Raw genomic sequence first — 21,936 nt, forward strand, 5'->3', positions numbered from 1 at the left:
TGTGGAGGCCTGGAAATGGGAGGCCACTTGCTCAAGATGCCAGGAGCACCCAGGTTGGCCTGTGTTCAAAGCCACATCATGTGGGTGTCAGAATGACTGATGCTCTCCAAGGGAGAGACACAGGAGTGACAGGCGGGGCTGGACCTGGTGCCTGGTTCAGGCACCCAAGTCTTATCCCCAACCCTCACAGCTCCACCAGTCACCAAAGGACTGACAAACAATCACTCCTCAAGGACATATTCTAATACAAAGTGCTTTTAATTGCACTTTTTTCAGTTTTTGCTTTCCCTCTTACAATAAAAAAGATGAGACATGGCAAGGCCTGGCTCGGCTCCCACGACAGGATGGCGACCTCAACCACGCCTCCCCGGACAGTCCTGGCACTGGGCCGACTGCAGGGCGCCTGCCTCTACTGAACCTCCCAGCCCCATCCTGACCCCGGTCCCTTCAGAAAGGCAGGGCCCACATCCCCGCAGTGGACAGCCACCAGGACGTGGCCCCTCAGGTGGACATGACGCCGCTCTTCTCGCCCTTGACCTTGAGGAACTCAGCCATGCTGGAGAAATACTTCTGGCTGGCCTCGGCCACCTTCTTCTCGGCTGCCTGCGGGTTCACGATCTCCAGGCCCTGGGCAGGGGAGGAAGGCGGGACGATAGGGGGTGGGCTCCTAACAAGGCCCCCTCCCCAGGAAGAGGGCCGTGAAATGTCAGGGCCCTGCAGGCCCTTCCCGGTGGTCCTCGGGCTCTGGGTAGACATGGCAACAGTTTACCAGCCCCCAGACCTCCCCCGCTTGAGAGGTTCTGACTTCGTGGGTAGAGAGGGACTCGGGGGAACCCAGGCACCTGAATTTTTAACAAGTTCCCCAGGGGTTCTTAGAAATACCAATATTTCCAGCCAACTCTGTTTGATTCTTGAATAAGGAAAAGCAAGTGCCAGAGGTACATGGCTTGCCCCCAGTCCCAGGGCCAGTCACACCAGCCCTACAGCCCCCACACTGACCACACCTCTAAACGTCTCACCCGTGGGCACCAGGCTCTCATGGGGCCTCCCTGCAGTGTATCCGCCTCCCTCCTTTTCCCCCCTGGCACTTTCCACCTTCCAACCACTGTGTATCGTACCATTTGCCTGATCCCTGCCACCCCATAAGCTCCGTAAGGGGAGACTCACTGTCTCTGGTTTGTGGCTCTAGCCCTGGAGTCTGCGACTGTGCCCAGAGCCCAGCAAGTGCTCAGCAGATACTTGCCAGCTGAGCAAACACGCCTCATCTGTTATTCCTCATGATGCTGGGAGACACACAAGATACTGGGGGCCATGTTAGCCCTATTTTGTGAGTAAACCCAGACAGACAGAGGTAGTGGCTTGCCCTGCCTCCCTTTTGTGCCCTGGTCATCGGGTGGGAACCTTAACTTCCAAGGCCACCTGCTTATGAGCTTTCTTGCACAGGGCCAAGGTCGCCCCAAGCACCCAGACACTTCAAAGGAGCGCACCCGGAGCTTCTGGGTGGGGCAGAGCCTGCTTGGGGCCAGAGTACCGGCACCAGACAGGGTCCCAGGCTGATTCTAAAGCCACCCGGGCTTGCAGTCACAGCCGTTTGCTGCCTGACCCTGCCAGCCTCCAGGGGTGCCTGGAACTGCACTGTGCCTTTCAGGGACGTGTGAGGTGCTGGCCACACCGGCCCCCGAGGGGCTCTGTGTGCCTGTCCCACACATACAGACACTGAAGCCCAGGGAGGCGATGGGCCTTTTGCAGGGCCGTTCACGGCAGAGAGCAGAGCCACCCAGGAGCTGGGCTGACCACAGAGCAGGTACCTGGAGGGGGGTGAAGGCGACGCTGGAGGCCGTCCCCGACGAGCGGTCACGGATAGTGGACTTCCCGCCATACACGACGCTCTGCTTCTGCAGGGTCCGCTGTGGAGGGGCACCAAGCGCAGGGGTGAGGGCTGTGACGTTGCTCTCCCACCGTGTCCGCCCCACCCCGCCTGGGCCCAACCCACACCTGCAGTGTCTTGGAGATCCTGGCTTTGGTGGCCTCGTTCACCTGTGTCTGCCGCACACGCCCACTGCCCGACTTGCCCAGGTGGCCCAGGCTGAAGCCCAGGTCCTCCTGGTAGGCATCCTCCTCGATCTGGTGGGACAGGAAGCGTCCTGCAGTTAGCCACCCCTCAATCAGCTGACCGGCCAGCCCTGCGGGAGCCTAGACAGGGCCCCACAGGGCCCCGAGTGCGAGGGCCCTGCTGAGGCAGAGCCCTGGGTCCTGCCACTGCGGAGCTGCAAGCCGGGGGGCTGAGCACGTGCATGTGCTGGGCAGGGGTCAAGAAGAGAAACCGGATTCCCCACTGAACTGGGGAGCCAGCTTCCTGGCTTCTGCAGCTCCCGCAGGGGTGAAGCCTGGGGAGTGCGTGTTCAGCTGACGGAAGGGGTGAGCAGGAGGGATGGGGCACCCTGGGGTGGGGGGTTGGTGCCGGGAGCTCCACGGGTCCCTCTGGGGAGGAGAGAACCGGAGGCCAGTGGGGCCCAGGCGGGAGACCGACCTCTCCGAAGCTCATGCGGTTGGCCTGCTTCCGGATCTCCGTCAGCCCCAGCCGCTCCTTCATCTTGCGGTACCTGGGGATGGGGGCCCGGGGTCAGCTGGGGGCTCGCCCGGCCTCTGCCCGCCCACCCACCGGCCTGCCCAGCCCACCTGCGGCCCCCTCGCTTCTTGCGCTGCCCATCCAGGGGCGCAGGCAGCGGCTTCACTTGCTTCACGGGTGGGGGCTCCTGCCATTTGTCGAACTTGCGCTCAATCTCGTCCTTCAGCTCATAGCCCACCTGCAGAGGCAAGGGCGGCCGGCGGGGACTCAGCTCCAGGGCGCGCCCGCCATGCTGCGCACACCCTCGGCCGCTCCCTCCTCCGGGCCCCCCCTGCGACCTTAGGACTCACTTGTGCCTTGTGCCCAGCCCTCCTCTGCACCCAGTACCCGCACACCGCGGTGTCCTTGATGTTGGAGACCCCCCAGCCTCTCCCCAGGTCAGTGAGGGGCCACCGGAGTCAGCCAGCCTCAGGACCACTACTTCTGTCCCATCAAACACCTACCGGGCTCTTCCTTCAGGGAAGACCCACACTGGCCCCTGCAGCACCTCACCTTCCCTGAGGCCCCCAGGCTCTGCCTGAGTGGCCCTGGGGCTCACTGGGCGCACGGCCTTTGCACTGACTGCTCCCTGCCCAGGACAGGTCCCCCCAGGGCCCAGGTGACTCGCTTGCTGGCTTCGCTCAGGTGCCTGGTACACCTGTACCTCAGAGGCCTCCCTGGTGTCCTGGTGACATCTCACCCAGCCTCCCATGCCACCCCAGGGCCCTTCCTCTTCCAAGGGCATTTATATGGCACCACCGGACACCCGGATTCACATAAAGGCCGTGGAGGCAGGTTTTTGTCCCAGTGGTTCCCTGCTGTACACCCGACATCTGGAACAGTGGCCAAGGGGAGAAGCGGGGGAGGTTGACACTAAGCCCAAACACTGCCAGCTGGGTGCTTAGGCAACAACCGTGAGACAGAAAACATGTCGACTTTCACGGGTAAGTCCACCAAGGATGAAGAGGGAAATCGAATGATTACCTGGCAGAGGGGAGAGATTCCCAAGACAGCAGGTAAAATAATTCCCCAGCCCCCCACCGTGTCCATGCCCTCTCCTCCTCTCTGGCCCCTGTGAGCGCGTCCCTGATGTGAAAGGGACTCTGCAGGTGTGACTAGGTGAAGGGTCTCGAGGGGAGACCGTTGTAGGCGGCCAGGGTGGGCCCGATGTCATCACCAGGGCTTGGAGGAGTCGGGGCGACGTTCAGACAAAAGCACAGAGGGATGATGCGGCACTGATGACTCTGAAGACAGGGAAGGGCCATGCGCCATGGGATGCAGGTGGCCCTGGAGCTGGAAAAGCCATGGGACTGGATCCCCAGCTCTCAGAGCCCCCAGGGGAATGAATGCTACCCACACGCCGCTGTCACCCACTGTGCCCCTCAGACCTCCAGGACTGATGCGACGAGCCTGTGATGCCCTAAGCCACCAAGTTTGTGGCAATGAGGTACCACATGCAGCAGCAACGGGACACAGCGGGCCTGACACCCCCGCCTTGGCCGTGAGGACCGTGCTCGCATGCTAGGTCCCGGATGACAGTCCCCCAGGATCCGGCTCAGACCCACGCGGACGTGCCCCTCACCTTCCCCTCTGTGCTCTCATGGAAACTGTCCACGCGGGCCGCCAGCGTGCACTTGGCAGCTACCAGGCGGGCTGCCTTCCGCCGGAGATCCTGGAGTGGTGGGAAGGGAGGTAGGGTGGCGTGAGGGCGCAGTGGGAGCAGCAGGCGGGTCCAGAGCTCAGCTGCCCCTGGCCCGTGTCGGCCTGCCAGCATTTCACCACCACTACCATGCGTCACAGCCGTGGACCATCAGCCTCAATGTCTCCTTCCCACCTACCTCGAAACCATCTGCACAGGCAACTGTACTAATAGACGGGGAAGTAATACTGACAAAGCCACTAAAGCAAAATACCCATCTGTCTGTCACCGAGACTCCTGTCCAGCGCCACGACATGAAGGCCGCCTGTGTTTTGAGAACCACCAAGGGGCACACAGAACACCCTCCGCCACGAGTCTCAGTGGTGACAGTGACAGTCATGAAGGTAGCAGCTGCTGGGCACAGCCACGCACTTAACCTCGCCCTGAGAGGTCAGCACTGGGCCTGGCTCCTGGGAGGCAATCTTCGCTGGCCTGGGGGCTCGGATGGGCCAGAGGGCAACCGTGTGATCTCGGGTGGGGTCCTCTGGGTCGAGGAGCCTCAGTCAACCCAGAACCCAGCGAGGTGAGACCCAGCCGTGTGTACGCAGCTGAGCCCCAGTAAGGGCTGAACCATGAGGCCCAGCGACTTCCTGCTGTTGTGGCGACTGCTGCCAGGAGTCAGCTGTCCTGCTCACGGGACGGCCCCACTGGGAGGGCACTGTGGGGACTGCTGGTCCCCCGGGCTGAGGCGACTCTGTCCCTCCACTGCAAAACCGCAGCCCCAGGGGATCAGCTCTGTGAGCTCTGCGAGTCTTTGTGGGGGTCACTGAGCCGGAGGGTGGCTGGGAACCCTGAACTTGCAAGCTAACCTGCACGTCGCTCCACACACGTGAGCCCTCCTCACGCGTCCACGAGGCAGGCTCTGGTCTCCCCATTTATAGATGGGGGGCCTGAGGCACACAGCCTCGCCCAGCCGGTAAGCACCTCTGCTCCAGGTCCTTGTTCTACCGCCTGGGCCACCCTTCCTCCAGGTCCCACCCACCGCGTCGGGGGCAGGACGGCGACCTGCTCTGCTCATGGCCCCGGGCTCACCGGCGGCAGGGACTGCACGATGTCGCTGTGGTAGATGTAGCCAGTGTGGGGCAGCACGGAGGTGGACGAGAAGCCGGACAGCGTCTTGCGCTGGGCACCAAGCAGCATGATGTTGCAGGCAGGCATCTTGGACAGGTTGGTCAGGCCGCCAGCCACTCCTGCAGCAGGAAGCGGGGGCGCTCAGCACCACGGGCATTGGTCGGGGCTCACGGTGTGCTGCACGCCTCTGGGTGAGTTTCTGGTTGGATGTCTGAGGTGGCCCCGCCAGGGCGAGCTGACAGATCCCATTTCAGGGCGGAGGGGGCTCAGAGAGGTGAAGCACTTCCCTGAGGGGGCACAGCGAGGATGTGGCCCAATGGCACCCTGACCCCAGAGTCCGCGAAGCCACACGGTCCCAGCTGTGCATCCAAGGGCGGCCCTCACTGGGAGCAGGGCCCGGGGGGGATCACCTGAGTTCCCGTGAGCTTGTCTGCAGGCACCAGGGAGGGGACGAGGGCCTCTAGGTGGACATTTGCCTCTAATGGCAGCTAGCTGGTGCCAGGCCCAGAGCAAGAATCAGGTAAACTATCTCATCAAACAAGCTGCCAGCACAGGCTGGGTGACCTGTGTGGGAGAACAGCCCCCCTCGGACACCGACATCACGATGCTGGGAGCCCACAACCGTGGCACCTCATGTGGCCAAAGGCACTCTGCAGACACGACTGGGGTAAGGACCTCAAGCACAGGTAGGTCCAGTGTAACCACAGGGCTGTAAGGGAGGGGGAGGCAACCAGTCACAGACGTGAGGGGGCTTTACGGGGGAAAGGCCACGAGCCGAGGGACACGGGCGCCTCCGGAAGCTGGAAAAGGCAAGGATTCCTCCCTAGAATCCGCGAGGGGTGCGGCCTGTCCACACTGTGACGTCAGCCCTGCCGGGCCCACAGGGGGGCACCATCCCCAGAACTGCCGGGTGACGAGTTGTGCTGTGGAAGCTGCTTGCTCGCCGTCCCCCACAGGCACCGCTGGGGAGGCCGAGGCGTGACGTCACCTGCCCGGGGACGTGAGGTCCCTGAGGAGGGCAAGCAGGGTCCACACCCCAGCCATCCGCCACCCCCCACCGGGCCTCACCCATGATCTTGGCAGCCGTGGACGCCCCAATGATGATGGAGAGATTGGGCGCAATGAAGGACATCCGGGACTCCACGTACTCGTAGATGCGATGCTTGGAGGCGTTCAGCTCCAGGGCCATGTGGCAGGCCTCCTCCAGCCGCTCCAGCTCCTCCTCCGACAGCTGCTGCCTGCAGGGCAGGGACGTGCTGGGCCAGAGGGGGAGACCCGCCAGCCAGGGGTGCTGCCACCCCCGGCCGCCGACATGCACGCATGCCAGCCTCAGGACAGGACAGTCGCCGGTCCCGCCAGCCCCGGAGAGCCCTCGGCGGGCACCACCCTCACTGGCCTGCCCATTCTGGTCTCTGCCAAGCCCAAGCTGGCACATGGCCCCTTGCCCTGAAGTGCTCCCCCATGACCACCGAGGCCCTCTGCCCTGACAATGTCCCCCGGAGCACGGTCACCAGCTGCAACCAACCGCACCTATTTCCACCTCCCTGCTTTCTGCCGACTTCCTGCTCTAAGCGGCCAGCCCAGGAGAGGGCACAGCACACCCGGCACCGTAGTGCTGGCTGAGCACTTGTTGAGGGAGAGCACAGAGTGCTGACCGCTCTCACCGCCATCGTACAGGGGGCACCCGAGGGCTGGCGGGGAAGGGCCGGGCCTGAGGCCCCATAGCCGGCACCTGGTCCCGGTCTCCTGCGTTCCAAAGCCAAGCGCTGTATGGCGCACCAGGGCCATGGAGCGCGCCGCAGGGTCCTCCCACCGAGGACCAGAAGGGCTGGGGTGCTCCAGGTCACCCCTAGGCAGTGGCGAGCTGAGCCGGCTGGTTCTCCTGCTGGAGAGCTTGGTCCCTGCCTGAAGCTGGGTCGTCAGCTCCTCCAGGAAGCCACCCTGATCCAGTCCCAGCAAGTGCCACTCCTCTGGGCCTCCACCCGCCCCCCAGTCTTTGTGTGAGCCCCCGTTCCTTCCCAGACAGGACCCTGGCTACTTTGCTAAGTTCTGTGATTCCGTCCCCAGAGCGGCACCTGACACCCAGTCAGTATTTGCTCGGTGACCAGGACAGTCCAAGGACTCGTCCCACAGGACTCTGCTCTGTGGTCAGGCACGTCCTCCTCTGTGCGCACAGAGGCTCCCGAAGCGCGGTCGGAGGCCTCCACCAACGCCTCCATCCCCATGACGGGGAGGCACGTTGGGGACAGACGCTTCCGACTGTGGGTCTGCCTCTGCCCCACGCCAACAGGGCACGCTGGCCTCTCACCATAGGGACCTCCGAGCCTGGCACAATGCCTGGCTGCAGGGGCTGCTCGTTAAACACGTGTGGAATTGAAATGAACTGTCCTGAGACTGACCCCACCAGGAACCCAAGGCCATGGCCCGCTGTTGTGCGGGCCCACGGCAGGCCCCGGCGCCCTTCCCGGCTGTGCTCGCACCCCTGGGTGGTGGAGGCAGTAACGCTGACGACCATGATGGTGGCGTTGGTCAGGATCTGCTGCAGGTTCTCATTGTTCTTGCACTTGTCCAGGCTGTTACCCAGCTCCTGGGGGTGAGGGGGTAGGGGCAGGACTCAGGAAAACTCTAGAACCTCTTGCTCGGCACCCCTCAGGTCTTCTGGGGATGCTAGGCAAGTTGGGGGCTGCATACAAGCTGCTTCTCCTGCCTCCTCCCAGTCCCAAGAGCCCCACGGCTCAAAGCCTCAGCTCCGCATGCCCTGCAGTGGCTGGTCCGGAAGGGCCCACACACAGTGGCCCCCGCACAGGGCCCGCCGCCCCACCACAGAGCGCAAATCCGACACGTTCTTCCCTGTGTGGCTGGGCCCTGCTGCCACCCCTGCGTGCTGGACCCACGGGGAGCCTCCTTGCTGAGCCCCACCTGCCCCGGAGCCTGGCCCTCGCACAGCTTTCCCAGAAGGCCCAAAGGCCTGGGAGTCAGGGGTCACCAACTCGCTTCCTCACTTCCTCCTCCCTCCTTTCCTGAACGTGCCAGGGTTACCCTCGAGGGGTCCTGGCCCTTGCGACGGCCTCCCCCATCTCTGTGAGGCCCCCCTTTGTCAGCCTTCAGATCTCGACTCAAATGACTGGCTCAGACAGCCGCTTGACAAGTGCTGGCAGGAAGGGGGCACCCCTCCTCACCCTGCCAGCTCCCGCCCCTCTCGGAGACCTCCTGGGCAAGGAGCAGAGAACAGAGGGTGGGCGGGGAGCCCAGAACATTCTCTGCAGGCCCCACCCCTCCACCACTGGGCAGCTGAGGTAGCACCCCCACTCCAGCTCGCCGCTGCCAGCGTCCATGCCTGTCTTTGGCCACAGCTGAGCAGGGAGGCTTTTCCCCTTGACTGGGGACCCAGGACTGGGGCCCTGCTCCGCCAACGCTAGGGGCAGAGGGGAAGCCTCAGTTCCTCCTGAGCCCACACTTCCCTCCACTCACCTTGACCGTGCGGATGTAATCCAGCGCATTGGGGACCAGGGACTCGAGTTCGGGGAACCGCTTGGAGTACTTGTCCCGGATGAACTTATGGATGATGTCTAAGGGGCAGGGAGGGGGTCTGATGAGGACACCGGGCCCAACACCCGCTTCCTCTGCTTTCAGTACCTGAAGCCCTGGGTGTTCACTGGGCTCATGACACCCAGCAAAACGGCTTAGTGCTGGATGTGGCCCCACGAACTAGTTCTGGTCTACCAGATGTGAACAGAAGCAACGTGTGCAACTTCCAGGTCACCCCTTTAAGGAAAAGAACTGTGCCCTCCTTTTCTCTCCTGTTTTGCTGGTGGGGATGTTGAGGTGATGGCTGGAGGTGGGGCAGTCACCTTGTACCATGAAACAGATCGCAGACCAACAAGACAGAGCCTAGCACCAGGCCAGGACTCCTCGTTCAGACTTCCTTTCCACATGAGAGGAAAATACCTTCCCTCTTACTGAAGTCACCCTGGTACAGCAGCTGTGTCTGGATCCATGCCAATATGAGGGGCCTGGGGGCAGGACCCCGGGAGGACTGGCAGAGGCTGTGGCCTGGGATCCTGCCCGGCCCGCTCAGGCACAGGCAGGCAGTGGGCAGGCCCTCCCGGCACTCACTCAGCTCGTTCTCAATCTCCACCGTCAGGTTGTTGGCGTCCACGATGACACGGTATTCGGGGGCTGCCTCCACGGGGCCCATCACTGTGAGGAGGAGAAGGCGCCTGGGGTGTGTGTCTCGGCGCCCACGCTTCCCGGACCCCAGCTCAGGGAAGCAACTGCGGCGGGGCAGGAGGAGGGGCGGTGGGTGAACCGGGGCACGGGCTCACCCGCCTGCAAGCCTCGCCCCTCTCCCTCCAGCCTGGACCTGACCCCGTCTCACCCTGGAACTGAACCCTCCTGGCTGACGCTCAGGCCTCCCAGACTGACCTTCAAAGCCTCCCGAAAGACTGGAAGCCCTGTGAGGACAAGGACTGTCTCCTTCCTGCGGCCGCCCCTGGACACCCACTGGACGCCCCCCTCGGCAGCCTGGTCCCGGGCCCATCCCCTCACCGCCCCATCTCATGACACTCCAGCCCTAAGACCTGCTTACGGGGACTGACACGGGGTTACATCACTCCCCTCTCGGGTGTTTCCTATGCCGCCCTCTCCCTGGTACATCCCTTCCTCACGTATGTTCCTAGAAAACTCCTTTTGGGTTTTAGTAACAGTGGCCACAGGACTACCACAAGCAGCAGTCACGGTAGCTGACACGTACAGGGCTTACCACACGTCTACCACTGTTCCAAGTGTCTTACATGCTAGACTTCACCCACGGCCACCCAGGGAGCTTGGCGTTCAATCAGGCCAATGTTGCACAGAAAGAAAAGGTGGGACGTGGTCTGATGTCACAGAGCCAGCAGCGTGCAGAGCTGAGTTCAGATCCCAGCACCCGCCTTCCTGACCTGAGGCTCAAGGGCCTCTCTGTCCTGAAGGCCCAGGAGGCACCCAAGAGCCCTCCCTCCCACCCCAGGGGCATCGGTGCCTCCTCGGTGCCTCCACGCAAGCCTGCCACGCCCACCAGACACGACTGCCACCCCATTCTGAGATGTGTTGTGTCCACCTCCCCGGTGTGACCAGGTCTTCCCTGATCCCTGAGCCTGGCCTAAACCAGGAAACGCCACTTATGGCCCCCCCACAGCGGTCTGGGATGAGCCCTCAGGCCTGGCATCCGAAACCCCGCAGTGCCTGGCGCCTCTCCAGATGTTCCGAGCTTTCCACACGCAGCTTCTCCCTGGCATGAGCCCCTCTGAGTATTCATGTTTCCAAGCCCAGTTCAGGTATCAGTTCTTCCCTGACTCTGCAGGCAGGGCCAGCCGGCGCTTCTGCGGCTCCCCAGTGTCTGAGCTCCCTCAGTCTCCACAGGTACCCCCACCAATAACTGCCTGCGACCTGGCCTGTCGGCTCTGCCAGACCCTGATCTTTGGGGAGCAGAGGCCCGCACAGCCGGCCCCAGGGAGCCTCAGGAGAACTTGAAAGGAAGGAAAGAGTGAGTCTCCCCGCAGCTGCTCTCTGACTACAACATGCCTGTGCCCAACCGCGTCCAGACAGGAGCCCCCCATGAAAAGAAGAATGGGGGTATCATGAGCTGGGCAGAGTATGCAGTAGATACCCCAGCGCTTCCCAAAGCTGGAGTGGGAAGAGGTCGTAGGTGGTGCTTTAATAAGGGTTTGATGGTTACTTTCTATTCACCAAGCAATACCAGTTTTCCATTCACAGAAAGGACAATTTTCCCTCTCAGGTAAATTTAAGAAAAAAAATAATAAATCGATGAAAAGAAAAAGTGAAGTAAATAAGAGAAGCAGTTTCCACGTGTGGCCAAACCCTTTAAGTGGTACCGTGAATCGCTGAATTCCGGGACACCTTGAGGCGAGTCCCAGCGTGATTAGTAAGCGCTCAGCGCAGAGAAGTGCAGGAGCGCCGGCCTATGACGTGCTGGTTCTCGGGAGCAGGGGCTGGGTGGGGACGGGAGAGGAGAGGGGGGCTCCGGAAGAGGCTGAGACGGATGCACACACAGCAGGGCCGAGGGGCCTGGCTGCGGAAGAGCAGGCTGGGAGCTGGCGGGCGGGAGGGAGAAGGTACCTTCCGAAGCCTTGGCTTGCTTGCTGATATATTCCTCGATCTTCATCATGATCTCAGCGAACTGAGGAGGAGGGGGCAGGGGAGTCAGCACCGGGGACGCCTCAGGAGGCGGCGCGTCTGCTACGTCACCCACGTCGGGAGCCCCTGCTCACAGCCCACTGACCATCTTGCTGTCCCACAGCTTGGCTATGCTCTTGACCGAGTCCCCGGAGAGGTCCAGCTGTGTCTCCTCCTGCACGTCCTCGATCGCTGGCTCCTCTTCTTCCTCCCCATAGCTTCCTCCTTCCTCCTCCTCTGCCGCCTCCTCGAGATCAGCCAGGAGCTCATCTGCCAGAGACATCCCGAGGCCTGTGGGGAGGGAGGGCGAGGACCCCCTCATTACCAGTGGAGGCATCTCCCCCAGAAGGCCCTGGTCCTTCTCCATCAACCCGCTAGCACGCAGGCTCCGCAGGACAGGTATGTGCTTTGTTCCCCATCTTCTAACTGTGCCCGGGACAGGTGCTCAATCAATACCTGCTGAGCTACTCCTTGAACACACCCAGAACCTCGGGTCAGAGCTCACACCACCCGCCCTTCCCTCCCACTTCACTGTGCCAGACACAGCACACCCTCCTTGCCACCACCTCTTGCCCTAAAAGACACGTCGTCCCCGCGATGAGATGTGACCTCTCCTCACAACTCATTTCTTCAAACCAAGGTCCCTCCCCCCCAATTGTTGGGCCCCAAGTGGGTGACAAATACCCTAAAATACTATCTCCTCAACCATCAGAGCCACCAGGCAGAGCCTAAAATGCCTACAGCCCCCAGCCAATCACCGTGCACCACGAGCAGCCTCATCTTCCCCAGCTGCTGGACAAATATTTGTATTTTGTGAGTCCCATGAAGTGAAAGTGGATGGGAAGCAGTACTCAACAAGACACAGCCCCAGCACTTTTTTGAAAAAATAAGAAACCTCCTCTCTTCCTTTTCCTTTCTCTTCCCATAAAACATGCCCTTCCTCATTCCCTTGCCTTCTACACACCCTCCTCTAAAGTATAAAGACAGAGGTTGCAAACTCCAACGCCCACAGGGGCTGAGGGGGTGGCGGGGGTGGCTTAGTGAGCCAAGCTCGTTGGGGTCTGGGCAACAGGGAGGAGCAGAGCCCACAGAAACAGGGCTCGTGCCCATCGCAAACGTGCCACCACGCGCAGCTGCACACATGCATTGCCAGTGGGAGCATGTGGTTGCCTGGTTTTTTTTTTTTCCAAGAGAAGTAAAAAATTCATGATTTTACGTGGAATCTCCCAGTTTGAAAAGTTTCATTTTTATTACCTGAATGGATAATTTAAATCAAACCAACCACCCAGGCACAGGCCAAACCAAACAGATTACAGGACACAGCCGGCCCAGAGAGCCAGTCTGGGAGCCCCGTGTGTCCAGCTGTCTATGAGCTCTGTCCCTTTCAGATCCCCCTGTCCCCCTAAGGCTCAGTGTCCCGTTTGCACTCACTTCTCTAAGACACAGCTCTTCCTCGTAAATGCACCTGTGTGACCTCACGGGCGCCGTTCCCTAAACTTCCTCCCCCTCTCACCTTCTCTGAACAAGAGGGCCTCTTCCCTTCTTTATGGAACGTAACCTCCCTCCCCACGTATCAGACAAGTCCCTCTGCTTATCCCCCCTTCTGTTTCCCCACTAAACTGTAAGCCAAATTGGGGGCCATATCTGTCTGTTCACTGCTATATTCCCATCCTCTGGCAGAATGTCTAGCACAGAGTAAGCATTTAAGAAAAATGTGACAAATGAATGAACACTTTTATTTATCCCTTATACCCAGCTTATTCTTGTCTTCTTTCTCCAGTTCTCCAAATACGTTATCTTTTTGTCCCTCAGGTAGGGGCATAAACCTTATTTCTTGCAGTGCAGATCTCTGACCCCCGGTCTGGATCCTATCCCGCTATTATACATCTTATTCACCTCTATGCTTAAGATTCTCTCAATTTCTCCTATTTTGTTTTATTTCCCCATTAAGCGAAACTTTCTGCGAGAACAGCAACCGTGTCCATTTTGTTCACCGGCCACTATCCCCAACGCCCAGCACAGCCCCTGGCGCACGGTAGGCACGATGAGCTCGCTTGATTCCAGCCAACCTCTGGAGCTGCACCTCCGCCAACTGTCCCCCTCGCCCACAAGTCCTTGTCACATTTCTTTCGCTTCCCAGCTTCTTCCCGCTCTGGGCCTTCCTCCCCTCGCGTTTTACTGGCTCACCACCTCCTCAGCTCCTTAACCCATGCACCCCACTGCGGACTAGATAAGCTGCCTGGTGATATACACCCCGAGCGCCCTGATACACACCCGAGGGGCTTCACGCATTTTCTCGATGAAGCCTGTGTCCGCAGGCACCAAGCAAAGCGCTAGGAGGGGCGGGGAACAATGCTTGCTCTCGCGGAGCGCCCGAGCATCGCAGGAGCACAGACGCCCCGTGAGTGCCAAGTCCGTTAAGGCCCGCCTTACACTCGCCCTGCCCCGACCCCGGCACCTGGCCCGGCGTCCTCCCCTCGGCTCCACCACACTCACCTCTTCCCTCCTCGCACCGCCGTTTCTAGGAGAGCAGCTTCCCCGCCGTGGCCGACGCACACTGATGCCGTCTCACCCTCGCGCAGTCGCGGAGGCAGAGCTGCGCTCTGATTGGTCCCCGCCCCGGGTCGCTCCTCGTGCCGTTTGGAACAACAACTTTATTAGCAGCGGCCTCCAGGCAAAGAGGGGTGAGCGGGAGAGGAGAGCGGAGTGATGGGGCTCGCGGCCCGCCCAGGACTGAGCCTGCCAAGCGGAGGATCGCCGTAGTCGGATGAGAGGGGGTCTAGATAAGAAGAAAGACGGGGGCAACTCGGACGACTGGCGGAGGCTCTGGACCAGGACGCAAAGCCTTTAAGCCGGGTCTCGGGGTGAAGGCGGAATGGGTACGGAGTGGTGTCGGAAATAGGGAACTACGACTCCGAGAGGGCGTAGCGGCCAAGCGCCGGGAGTTGTGACCGGGAGGCCGGACGGGACTGGTAGTTTTGCGGACCCCTTACGCTGAGGTTTGCGAGGTCGGAAGCCCCAAGGCCTGGGGCTCCCACACGGGAAAGAGATGGAACTGGAGCAGAGAGAAGGGTAAGTGGCGTTGGGGGAAACTACGAATCCCAAGAGACACTGCGGTCGCGCAAGGCGCGGCCCTATGTGCTTTTACCCGAAGGGCTGATGGGCATTGTAGTTCCTGTAGCTGCTTTGGCTTCTTAGGAACTGGGGTCCGTACTCGAGCATCCTGGGGGAGAAGGCTGCGGGCCCGAGGCTCCTGGATCTGAGACGAAGAGGTTGGAGGCCTGGACTCCTGGGTCTGAATGGGGCGTTAGCAGCTTGACTCTCTGGGGCCCTCTGGGAGGAAAAGTCTGGAGGTCTTGACTAATGGATTCTGGGAAAGAGGGGCTGGGGGCCTGGACTTCTGGGTCTGAGGGCGGAGGGGCTGGGGGCCGGGGATTCAGGATCCCTGAGCCCCCTGACCTTACAGGACCATGGCAGCCGTGGGCTTTGAAGAGTTCTCAGCACCACCAGGCTCAGACTTGGCGCTGCCCCCGCTGTTCGGTGGCCACATCCTCGAGAGCGAGCTTGAGACCGAGGTGGAGTTCGTGTCCGGGGGTCTGGGCGGCTCGGGGCTTCGGGAGCGAGATGAAGAGGAAGAGGCAGCCCGGGGCCAGCGGCGGCGCCAGCGGGAACTAAATCGCAGGAAGTACCAGGCGCTAGGCCGGCGCTGCCGGGAGATCGAGCAGGTATGTGAGTGCGGGTTCCGCCTCCCGGCGCCCCCGGACCTAGAGGACCACCCCCTCCACTCCGCCTGTCACACGCCCAGCCTGCCTTGCTAAACCCAGTGGAGCTTCTGTTCATTTACTCGTCGCTATTCATTTGTTCTGCGCTGTTTCTGCGCTGGGCACCGCGCAAGGCACTGGAGGGCTGCCTCCTCCAGGAGCTTCCTGGCACCCAGTCAGCCTGCGGGTACGTAGCAGCCTCTCACGTTCTCCACTGATCACACTCGGCCTTCCTTTTCCTTCCCCTGAGCTCAGCGGCTTTCTGCGCCCTGAGTGTCCCTTGGGTCCTCTGCCCTTGCTTCCCGTGGTGGAGGCCCCAGACTCGGACTCTGACTCTGCCGTAGCCTCTGTTGAGAATGAGGCAGGAACCAGGTCTTGAAGGGCCTCCAACATGGGACCTGAAGTTTGGATTTCTCGTTGGTTTAGTGAGGGGAAGGCCTGGGAAGGTTTCAGACAAGGGAGGGCGGGGTCAGGTGTGGGTGGTTCAGTTCCCTAGGCCTGGGGTAACCAAGAACCCCAAACTGGGTGGCTCCGTAACAGGAAGGTACTTTCTCCCGGTTCTGGGGGCCAGCGATCCGAGATGAAGGTGCAGGCTGGCCCGGCTCCTCCTGAGGCTGGGAGGGAGAGCTGCTCTGTGCCGCTCCCTTGCTGGGGGTGTTGGCCAGCAGTCGGTGCTCCCAGGCTGGCCTGTTTCTGCCTTCATTTGCACGTGGCATTCTCCATGTGTGTCCCAGTTTCCCCTTTCTGTAAGGACACCATCCTATCTGATTGGAATCCACCCTAATCACTATACTTGATTACCTCCGTGAAGACCCTGTGTCCAAATCAGGTCACATCCTGAGGTCCTGGGGTCAGGAATCCAACACAGCTTTGTTGACGGGCACCATTTGACCCCCAAGGGGTAAGCTGACGGAAGGGTCCAGGCAGGAGAAGGTGAGGCCTGAGGCCTGGGGTGGAAGTCAGGATGGAGGGGAGGGGACAAGTGCATGGTCTAATAGGGAAGATGCAGGGTGGGTGGGAGCCGGCCACTGGCAGGAGAGAGATGGGCTGGGGGAAGGTCTCTGCGTGGCTCAGGGTCTACCAGGGCCTGGGGAGGCTGCATGGGAAACAGCCTCGGATGTGGGGGTGAGGGCAGCATGAGCCTGGGGGTGCCTGGGGCAGGCTTGGCCCCAAGGATTAAGACCTATTCCCCGGGAGCTGCGCTAAGGCTTGAACGTGTGTGTACCTTGTGGCCAACAAATGGGTGCGTGCGCCTGGTGACAGCTGCCTGGGTGCTCGCGGCACCACTACACGTGTGTAGATACAAAGCAGTGGCAGACAGGCCCGAGGGGACCACGTGAACTGGGTACTGCGCGCCTGTCACCCCAGCTCCAGCACACCCATCTCTCTTCCCTCTGCGGCCACTCCTGTCTCTCCTCCCTGGTGTTTGCAGGACTCACGTGGATCCCTTCCTTCCCCCAGAAGCAGTGACACCTCCCCGCCTGCATCCTGCGGTCACAGGGCTGTCCGTACGGGGTGTGCTGTCGGAGCAGCTCTGACCTGTGAGCACCCTGGTGCCGGGCCTGCCCTGGGGGCTTCAGCACGGGGCCTCTAGGTCGCTCCGCCCTGCTCCCTGCACTCTCCACCCCTTAGCAGCAGCGCCTGTTTAACAGATGGGAGCTGGTGTCCAAAGGGACCCAGTCATTTGTTCACATGGCACATGTGAACTTCTGCCCTTAGTATTCCCACCCAGGAATAGGTCTTGTTATTATAACCATTCTACATATGCGGAAAGCTGAGGGTCAGGGTGCCCAAGGTCACACAGCGAAGCAGCAGCAGGCCAGGACTTGAACCTGGGGGTGTCTGACCTAGGGGCACTCCTGTCCCCTGCGGCTCAGCCTGCGCGGTGCCCTTCGTCGCTGAGCAAACTCACACAGTCAGCAGATGTTTTGGGAGCATCCACTCTGCCAGGCTTTGCTCAAGGCACAGGGGACCCAGGCACAAATCCCCACCCTGTGGAGCTCATGTTCTGGTGGGGGAGACAGACGGGAGCGGCGGGAGCAGACAGGATGCTGGGCAAGGCGGGGAGGAGGAAGCCGGGAGCTGCGAGGAGGGGATGCCGGTGGGGTTCAGGTGGGAGGAGGGGGCTCGCGGTTCACTGGGGGGTTGGGATGACTCCCTGAGCTGTGAACACACAGAAAGCCCCCGGGGGCAGGACAGGGCTGGGGCCCCAGGTCAGCTCGCAGTCCCGGAGGCATGGAGGAGGGGCGGGTAGGGGAGGAGCAGACCTGCCTGGGAGGCTCCCGGGGCACAGCAGGGGCTCACTGTCCGCCCAGTAAATGACAGTGAGGTCCCCAGTAAATGACAGTGAGGTCCGACAGACCCAGCGTTCTCCCCTCCCCGCAGGTGAACGAGTGCGTCCTGAACAGGCTCCATCAGGTCCAAAGGATAACGCGGAGGCTCCAGCAGGAGCGCAGGTAAGCCTTGCACGCCCCTGCCCGTCTGCCGGGCCCTCAGGCCAGGAGTGGGACTGGGCCTTGCCAGTCAGAGCCACACGCAGGCCTGGGGATGGTGGCTGTGCCCCCTCTAAGTGGACAGCGAGCAAGAAGGACAACAAACAGAGCCCAGGCTCCGTTTCAAGCACTTGTGCTGTGTAACCCTGAGCAAGCAACATCCTCTCTGAGCCCAGTTGCCTGTCAACTGAGAGTAATGCCCAAATCACCAGGCTGCTGAGGGTGAACCGGAGCTCACAGGGGATGAGCCCAGCCCATCCATGCTCCAGAAACATCTGCTGACTGCCCCACAGGGTCACCATGACAGGGGGGCTCTGGGGCCTGCCCACCGTACACCACATGCCCACCTCCATGAAGTGGAGAAGGGGCCTCGTGGTGACGGCCCCAGGAAACCAAGCCCCAGGCCAGGCATCAGCCTTCCGCTCACGTGAGCCATCAGTGCACCTTCTCTGAGGCCCCTTCCCGGCATCCGGGTCACTCGCCCACTGAGGTTCCTGCCTCCTGGCCATTCCTTTTTGGCCACTTTCCTGGTTCATCCTCCCATCCCTTGACCCACAGTAGCCAGGGCCCGATGCCTGTGTCCCCACCTCTCCGCACCTGTGCTGTCCAGTATGGTGGTCACACTTTCACTGAAACTTGTTAGAACTGAGTATTGAACATTCATCGAACTATCTTAGTTTGTTAAAATGAATTGAAATTTCACTTCTTCAGTGGCTCTAGCCACTCAAGTGCTCAACAGCCACAAAAGTAAAATGAGGTGACATGGGAAGCTCAGTCCCGCCGTGGCACTCACCGCATTCCACGCGCTCCGTAGCTGACATAGCAAGTCATCTTAACTGATCAAAATTAAATGAAACACAAAACTTCGGTTGCACGTCGTGCTTGCTGCACGCAGAGTGCTCAGTAGCACACTTGGCAACTTACACTGAAATTGAGAATAAATGACATCACAAACCCAGTTGTCACTCATGCCACATACCGAGTGGCTGGTGGCCGCCATGGTGGACAGCATGAGCCAGGGCATTCTGTCTGGGGAGGTTCACTGGATGCTGCCACCCTACGTGCCCCCCAAGGCGCCCGTAGCCCCCGGTGAAGAGGCCACCTGAACACTGCCCCCTCCCCAGCCCTGCCGACAGCTCTCCTGAAGGCTGAGCCCTTTGCCAGCGGCCTGCTGGGTGCTGATGACTTCTGGCTATCTCACCTGCCAGGTGATCTTTCCCGCCAGGCCGCCCCACGTGAGCGAACAAATCCTCCCATCTGACCCATCACAGCTTCTGGTACCTCCACCCTCAAAATACTGCCAGAGGCTGACATCTTCTCAGGCCCCTTGCCTGCCTCCTGCTGGGCCCTGACCATCCCCGTGCACCTCCCGACCCCCAAGCCTGTCACAACCGCTTGGGCGAACCCTTTTCCTGATTTGTTCCAATAGCTGAAGTTTGATTTGATGGTGGGACCAAGAGAGTTTATGGGGGTGAGGTGGCCTTTGCGGCTGAAACATCGAAGATGTGGGAGTGTAAGGATCTGCATGTGCCGGGCTGCCCCTAATGACTGACTGCAGCCCGGTCAGGGTGACTCTGCTTCCTGAACCTCCACCTGGAGCCCAGCCCCTGGTTCCCCAAGCCAGGGGCCCCTGGACCCGTGGCCTCAGCACCACCTGGGAGTTGTCACAAATCCATGTTCTCAGGCCTCACCCCAGACCCACTGTTATAACAAACCAGAGGGGTGGCCCAGAGGCCCTTTTAAAATGGAAGACATGTCACTGTGGAAAACGGTACGGCACCTCCCCGGAACTTAAAAAGGGAATTACCGTGGACCCAGCAAATCCTTTTCTGGGGCTCCACCCAGGAACTGAAAACAGGGACACTCACAGATCCCCACGCCCCACGTTATCAGCTGTGTGACCACACGGCCCGAAGGCGGAGGCACGCAGGTGTCCACCTGTGAACGCGTACCCAGGCGTGGCGCGTGCACTCGGATAGTTACCAACCTTAAAGGGAGGGAAAATCCGATGCCTGCTAGAGCACAGGTGAGCCGTGAGGGCGGCACGCTCGGTGAAACGGGCCAGCCGCCAAGGGCAGGTACAGCCCAACCCCGCTGACGTGGGGCACTTAAACTCAGAGACAGAAGGGACACGGCGGGCACCAGGCAGCGGCCGGGGTGTTGGTGGTTAATGGGGACAGTTCGCTGGGGAAGTCAGAAGGACTCCTGGAGGCGGACGCGGCCATGGTCGCACGACAGCATGAATGTGCTTAATGCCATTCACCCGTGTTCTTAAAAATGGTCCAATTGGTACATTTTACGTTGTGTCTATCTTACCACAACTTTTAAAAGTAATTTTTTTCAAAAGTAAAAGATACAACAAAACAACATATTAGATCAAGTCACTCCTCCACTCAAAACCTCAGGGTCCCACCTGCCTCAGCGAGAGTTAATACCCCACGACAGTCCGTAAGGACCCCCGGGCCTTGGCACGCACTGTTCCTCCTGCCAGAAACGTTTCCCTGCCATTGCCCAGCCCCAGAGGGGCCGCCCCCACCGCCTTGTGAGGCTTCAGCCGAGGCCCTTTCTGCCCTGTGGTGTGCAGGCTGCCGGCTGGCTGTCTCCCTGCAGGCTGGGCTCAGTAAGCGCAGGGGTCTTTGCCTGGCTGCCGGGAATCCTCGCACCCACAGGGTGGCCTGGCCTGGAGCAGGGGCTGACTTGGGCTCACAGAATAGAGGACGCGCAGGGCAAGGGCCCCGGCCGGGAGCTGGCTCACAGGCAGCCTTCACGCCCTTAAACACCCAAAAGCTCATAGAAGCCGGGGCAGTGGGCAGAGGGCAGCAGCCGCCGCAGGGCCTGCGCCCACCTCGCCCTTGCCCTTCTGTCCCTGGTTGAACAGCTGACCTCAGGTGCCCCACCCCCCAAGCCCTGGAGAGGGAGTGCCAGCCAGTTGTGGTGCCCCCCTCCCGACAGCCCACCTCTTCAGAATCGTCATCTCCTGCTGACTGCTGCTGGGGTGCAGAAAGCCACCTGTCTGGCCCTTAGTCCCACTGGCTGCCCAAGTGCGTGGCACCCAGGGCTCTCAGACTCGGAGATCGGAACCTTCTGAGTCCAGGACAGCCCTGGCTTCAGCCAAAGCCGAGCTGCCGGGTGCCCCCTGCCCCAACCACTGGAGGCTCAAGCTATGCCCCTGGTGGCCTGTCTCTGGGCACAGGTTCCTCATGAAAGTGCTGGACTCCTATGGCGATGACTACCGCGCCAGCCAGTTCACCATCGTGCTGGAGGTGAGCACAGGGTCTGGGCGGGCGGCCTGGGAGCCCAGGACAGGCCCACACCCACCTCCCCTCACCCTGCCAGGATGAGGGCAGCCAGGGCACAGAGGCCCCCACCCCAGGCAATGCCGAGAACGAACCTCCAGAGAAAGAGGGGCTATCCCCGCCCAGAAGGATGCCCGCACCTCCTGAACCCAGCAGCCCGGCCCCCGGTGAGGGGCCCAGTGGGCGGCGGCGGCGGCGCGTGCCCCGGGACGGACGCCGGACGGGAGCTGCGCAGACTCCAGAACTGGCCCCAGTGCAGGTGGGAGGCCAGGCCTGGCAGCCCCTGGGTGTCGTGGCTGAGCCCCGCTGCAAGGAGGTCTGACCCTGCAGTGTACCCGGGCTCAGGGCAGGGTGGGTGGAGAGAGGAGGTGAGGCAGGAAGGGCAGGGAAGGAGAGACTAGTGAAGGCTGGGCGAGGGCTTGGGTGGGAAAGGGAGACCCAGAGGAGGCCTTGGGGACAGCAGACTGGCTGCGGAGAGCAGGGAGCATGCGAGGAGCAGAGAGCAAGGGTGGTAGGGCGAGGGGAGGCCGCGGGCACACCAGGGCTTTCCTCAAGGGCCGCGGAGAACAGTGTCTCGGAAGGCAGAGAGGTGAGGCCGACGGGCCTCCTCTGGGTTCCCGGCCTCACACCTGCTCCTTCCCTCCTCCAGATCAAGGTCGAGGACGACTTCGGCTTCGAAGCAGATGAGACCCTGGACTCCAGCTGGGTTTCTCAGGGGCCAGACAAACTGCTGCCCTACCCGACCCTAGCCAGCCCTCCCTTTGACTGATTCCCCACCCACCCAGTAAACCTGACCCGACTCCCCTGGGCAGCTGTCTACTGTTTCTGCTTCCGA

General features: G+C 61.2%; 2 protein-coding genes across 4 annotated transcripts; one reads left to right on the forward strand and one right to left on the reverse strand.

The window, feature by feature from the left end:
• Window positions 1-239: 239 nt before the first annotated feature.
• Window positions 240-14,179, reverse strand: PRPF31 (pre-mRNA processing factor 31). Its single transcript, XM_017671149.3, has 14 exons — window positions 14,049-14,179; window positions 11,659-11,843; window positions 11,496-11,556; window positions 9,495-9,578; window positions 8,850-8,947; window positions 7,859-7,965; window positions 6,447-6,616; window positions 5,340-5,497; window positions 4,191-4,280; window positions 2,680-2,807; window positions 2,531-2,603; window positions 1,996-2,124; window positions 1,809-1,907; window positions 240-627 (listed from the first exon to the last, which is right to left on the reverse strand). The coding sequence occupies exons 2-14, from the start codon at window positions 11,833-11,835 to the stop codon at window positions 502-504; spliced, it is 1,500 nt and encodes a 499-aa protein (XP_017526638.1). The 5' UTR covers window positions 11,836-11,843; window positions 14,049-14,179; the 3' UTR covers window positions 240-501.
• A 38-nt stretch (window positions 14,180-14,217) lies between these two features.
• Window positions 14,218-21,910, forward strand: TFPT (TCF3 fusion partner). 3 transcript variants are annotated; one of them, XM_037025890.2, is made up of 6 exons: window positions 14,218-14,431; window positions 15,019-15,277; window positions 17,699-17,769; window positions 20,999-21,068; window positions 21,142-21,360; window positions 21,751-21,910. In XM_037025890.2, exons 2-6 carry the CDS (start codon window positions 15,023-15,025, stop codon window positions 21,868-21,870), a joined length of 735 nt encoding a protein of 244 aa, XP_036881785.2. In that variant the 5' UTR covers window positions 14,218-14,431; window positions 15,019-15,022; the 3' UTR covers window positions 21,871-21,910. The 3 variants fall into 3 exon arrangements, with proteins under 3 accessions (XP_036881785.2, XP_017526653.2, XP_017526654.2); XM_017671164.3 differs by having other exon boundaries at window positions 14,221-14,624; XM_017671165.3 differs by lacking the exon at window positions 14,218-14,431 and adding an exon at window positions 14,700-14,824.
• The last annotated feature ends 26 nt before the right edge of the window (window positions 21,911-21,936 follow it).

This window comes from Manis javanica, chromosome 17 (genome assembly GCF_040802235.1).
Source record: "Manis javanica isolate MJ-LG chromosome 17, MJ_LKY, whole genome shotgun sequence".
Classification (NCBI taxonomy): Eukaryota; Metazoa; Chordata; class Mammalia; order Pholidota; family Manidae; genus Manis; species Manis javanica.

What these genes read in the sequence shown, in the direction of transcription:
- PRPF31 (XM_017671149.3), bottom strand. Translation starts at nt 11,835, where the DNA reads ATGTCTCTGGCAGATGAGCTCCTGGCTGATCTCGAGGAGGCGGCAGAG. An exon ending in ATTACATCCGCACGGTCAAG is followed by an intron (nt 7,966 to 8,849) that starts GTGAGTGGAGGG and finishes CCTCACCCCCAG; the next exon opens with GAGCTGGGTAACAGCCTGGA. An exon ending in ATGAGAGCACAGAGGGGAAG is followed by an intron (nt 2,808 to 4,190) that starts GTGAGGGGCACG and finishes TTGCCTCTGCAG; the next exon opens with GTGGGCTATGAGCTGAAGGA.
- TFPT (XM_017671164.3), top strand. Translation starts at nt 14,602, where the DNA reads ATGGAACTGGAGCAGAGAGAAGG. An exon ending in GAACTGGAGCAGAGAGAAGG is followed by an intron (nt 14,625 to 15,018) that starts GTAAGTGGCGTT and finishes CTGACCTTACAG; the next exon opens with GACCATGGCAGCCGTGGGCT. An exon ending in GCTGCCGGGAGATCGAGCAG is followed by an intron (nt 15,278 to 17,698) that starts GTATGTGAGTGC and finishes CCCTCCCCGCAG; the next exon opens with GTGAACGAGTGCGTCCTGAA.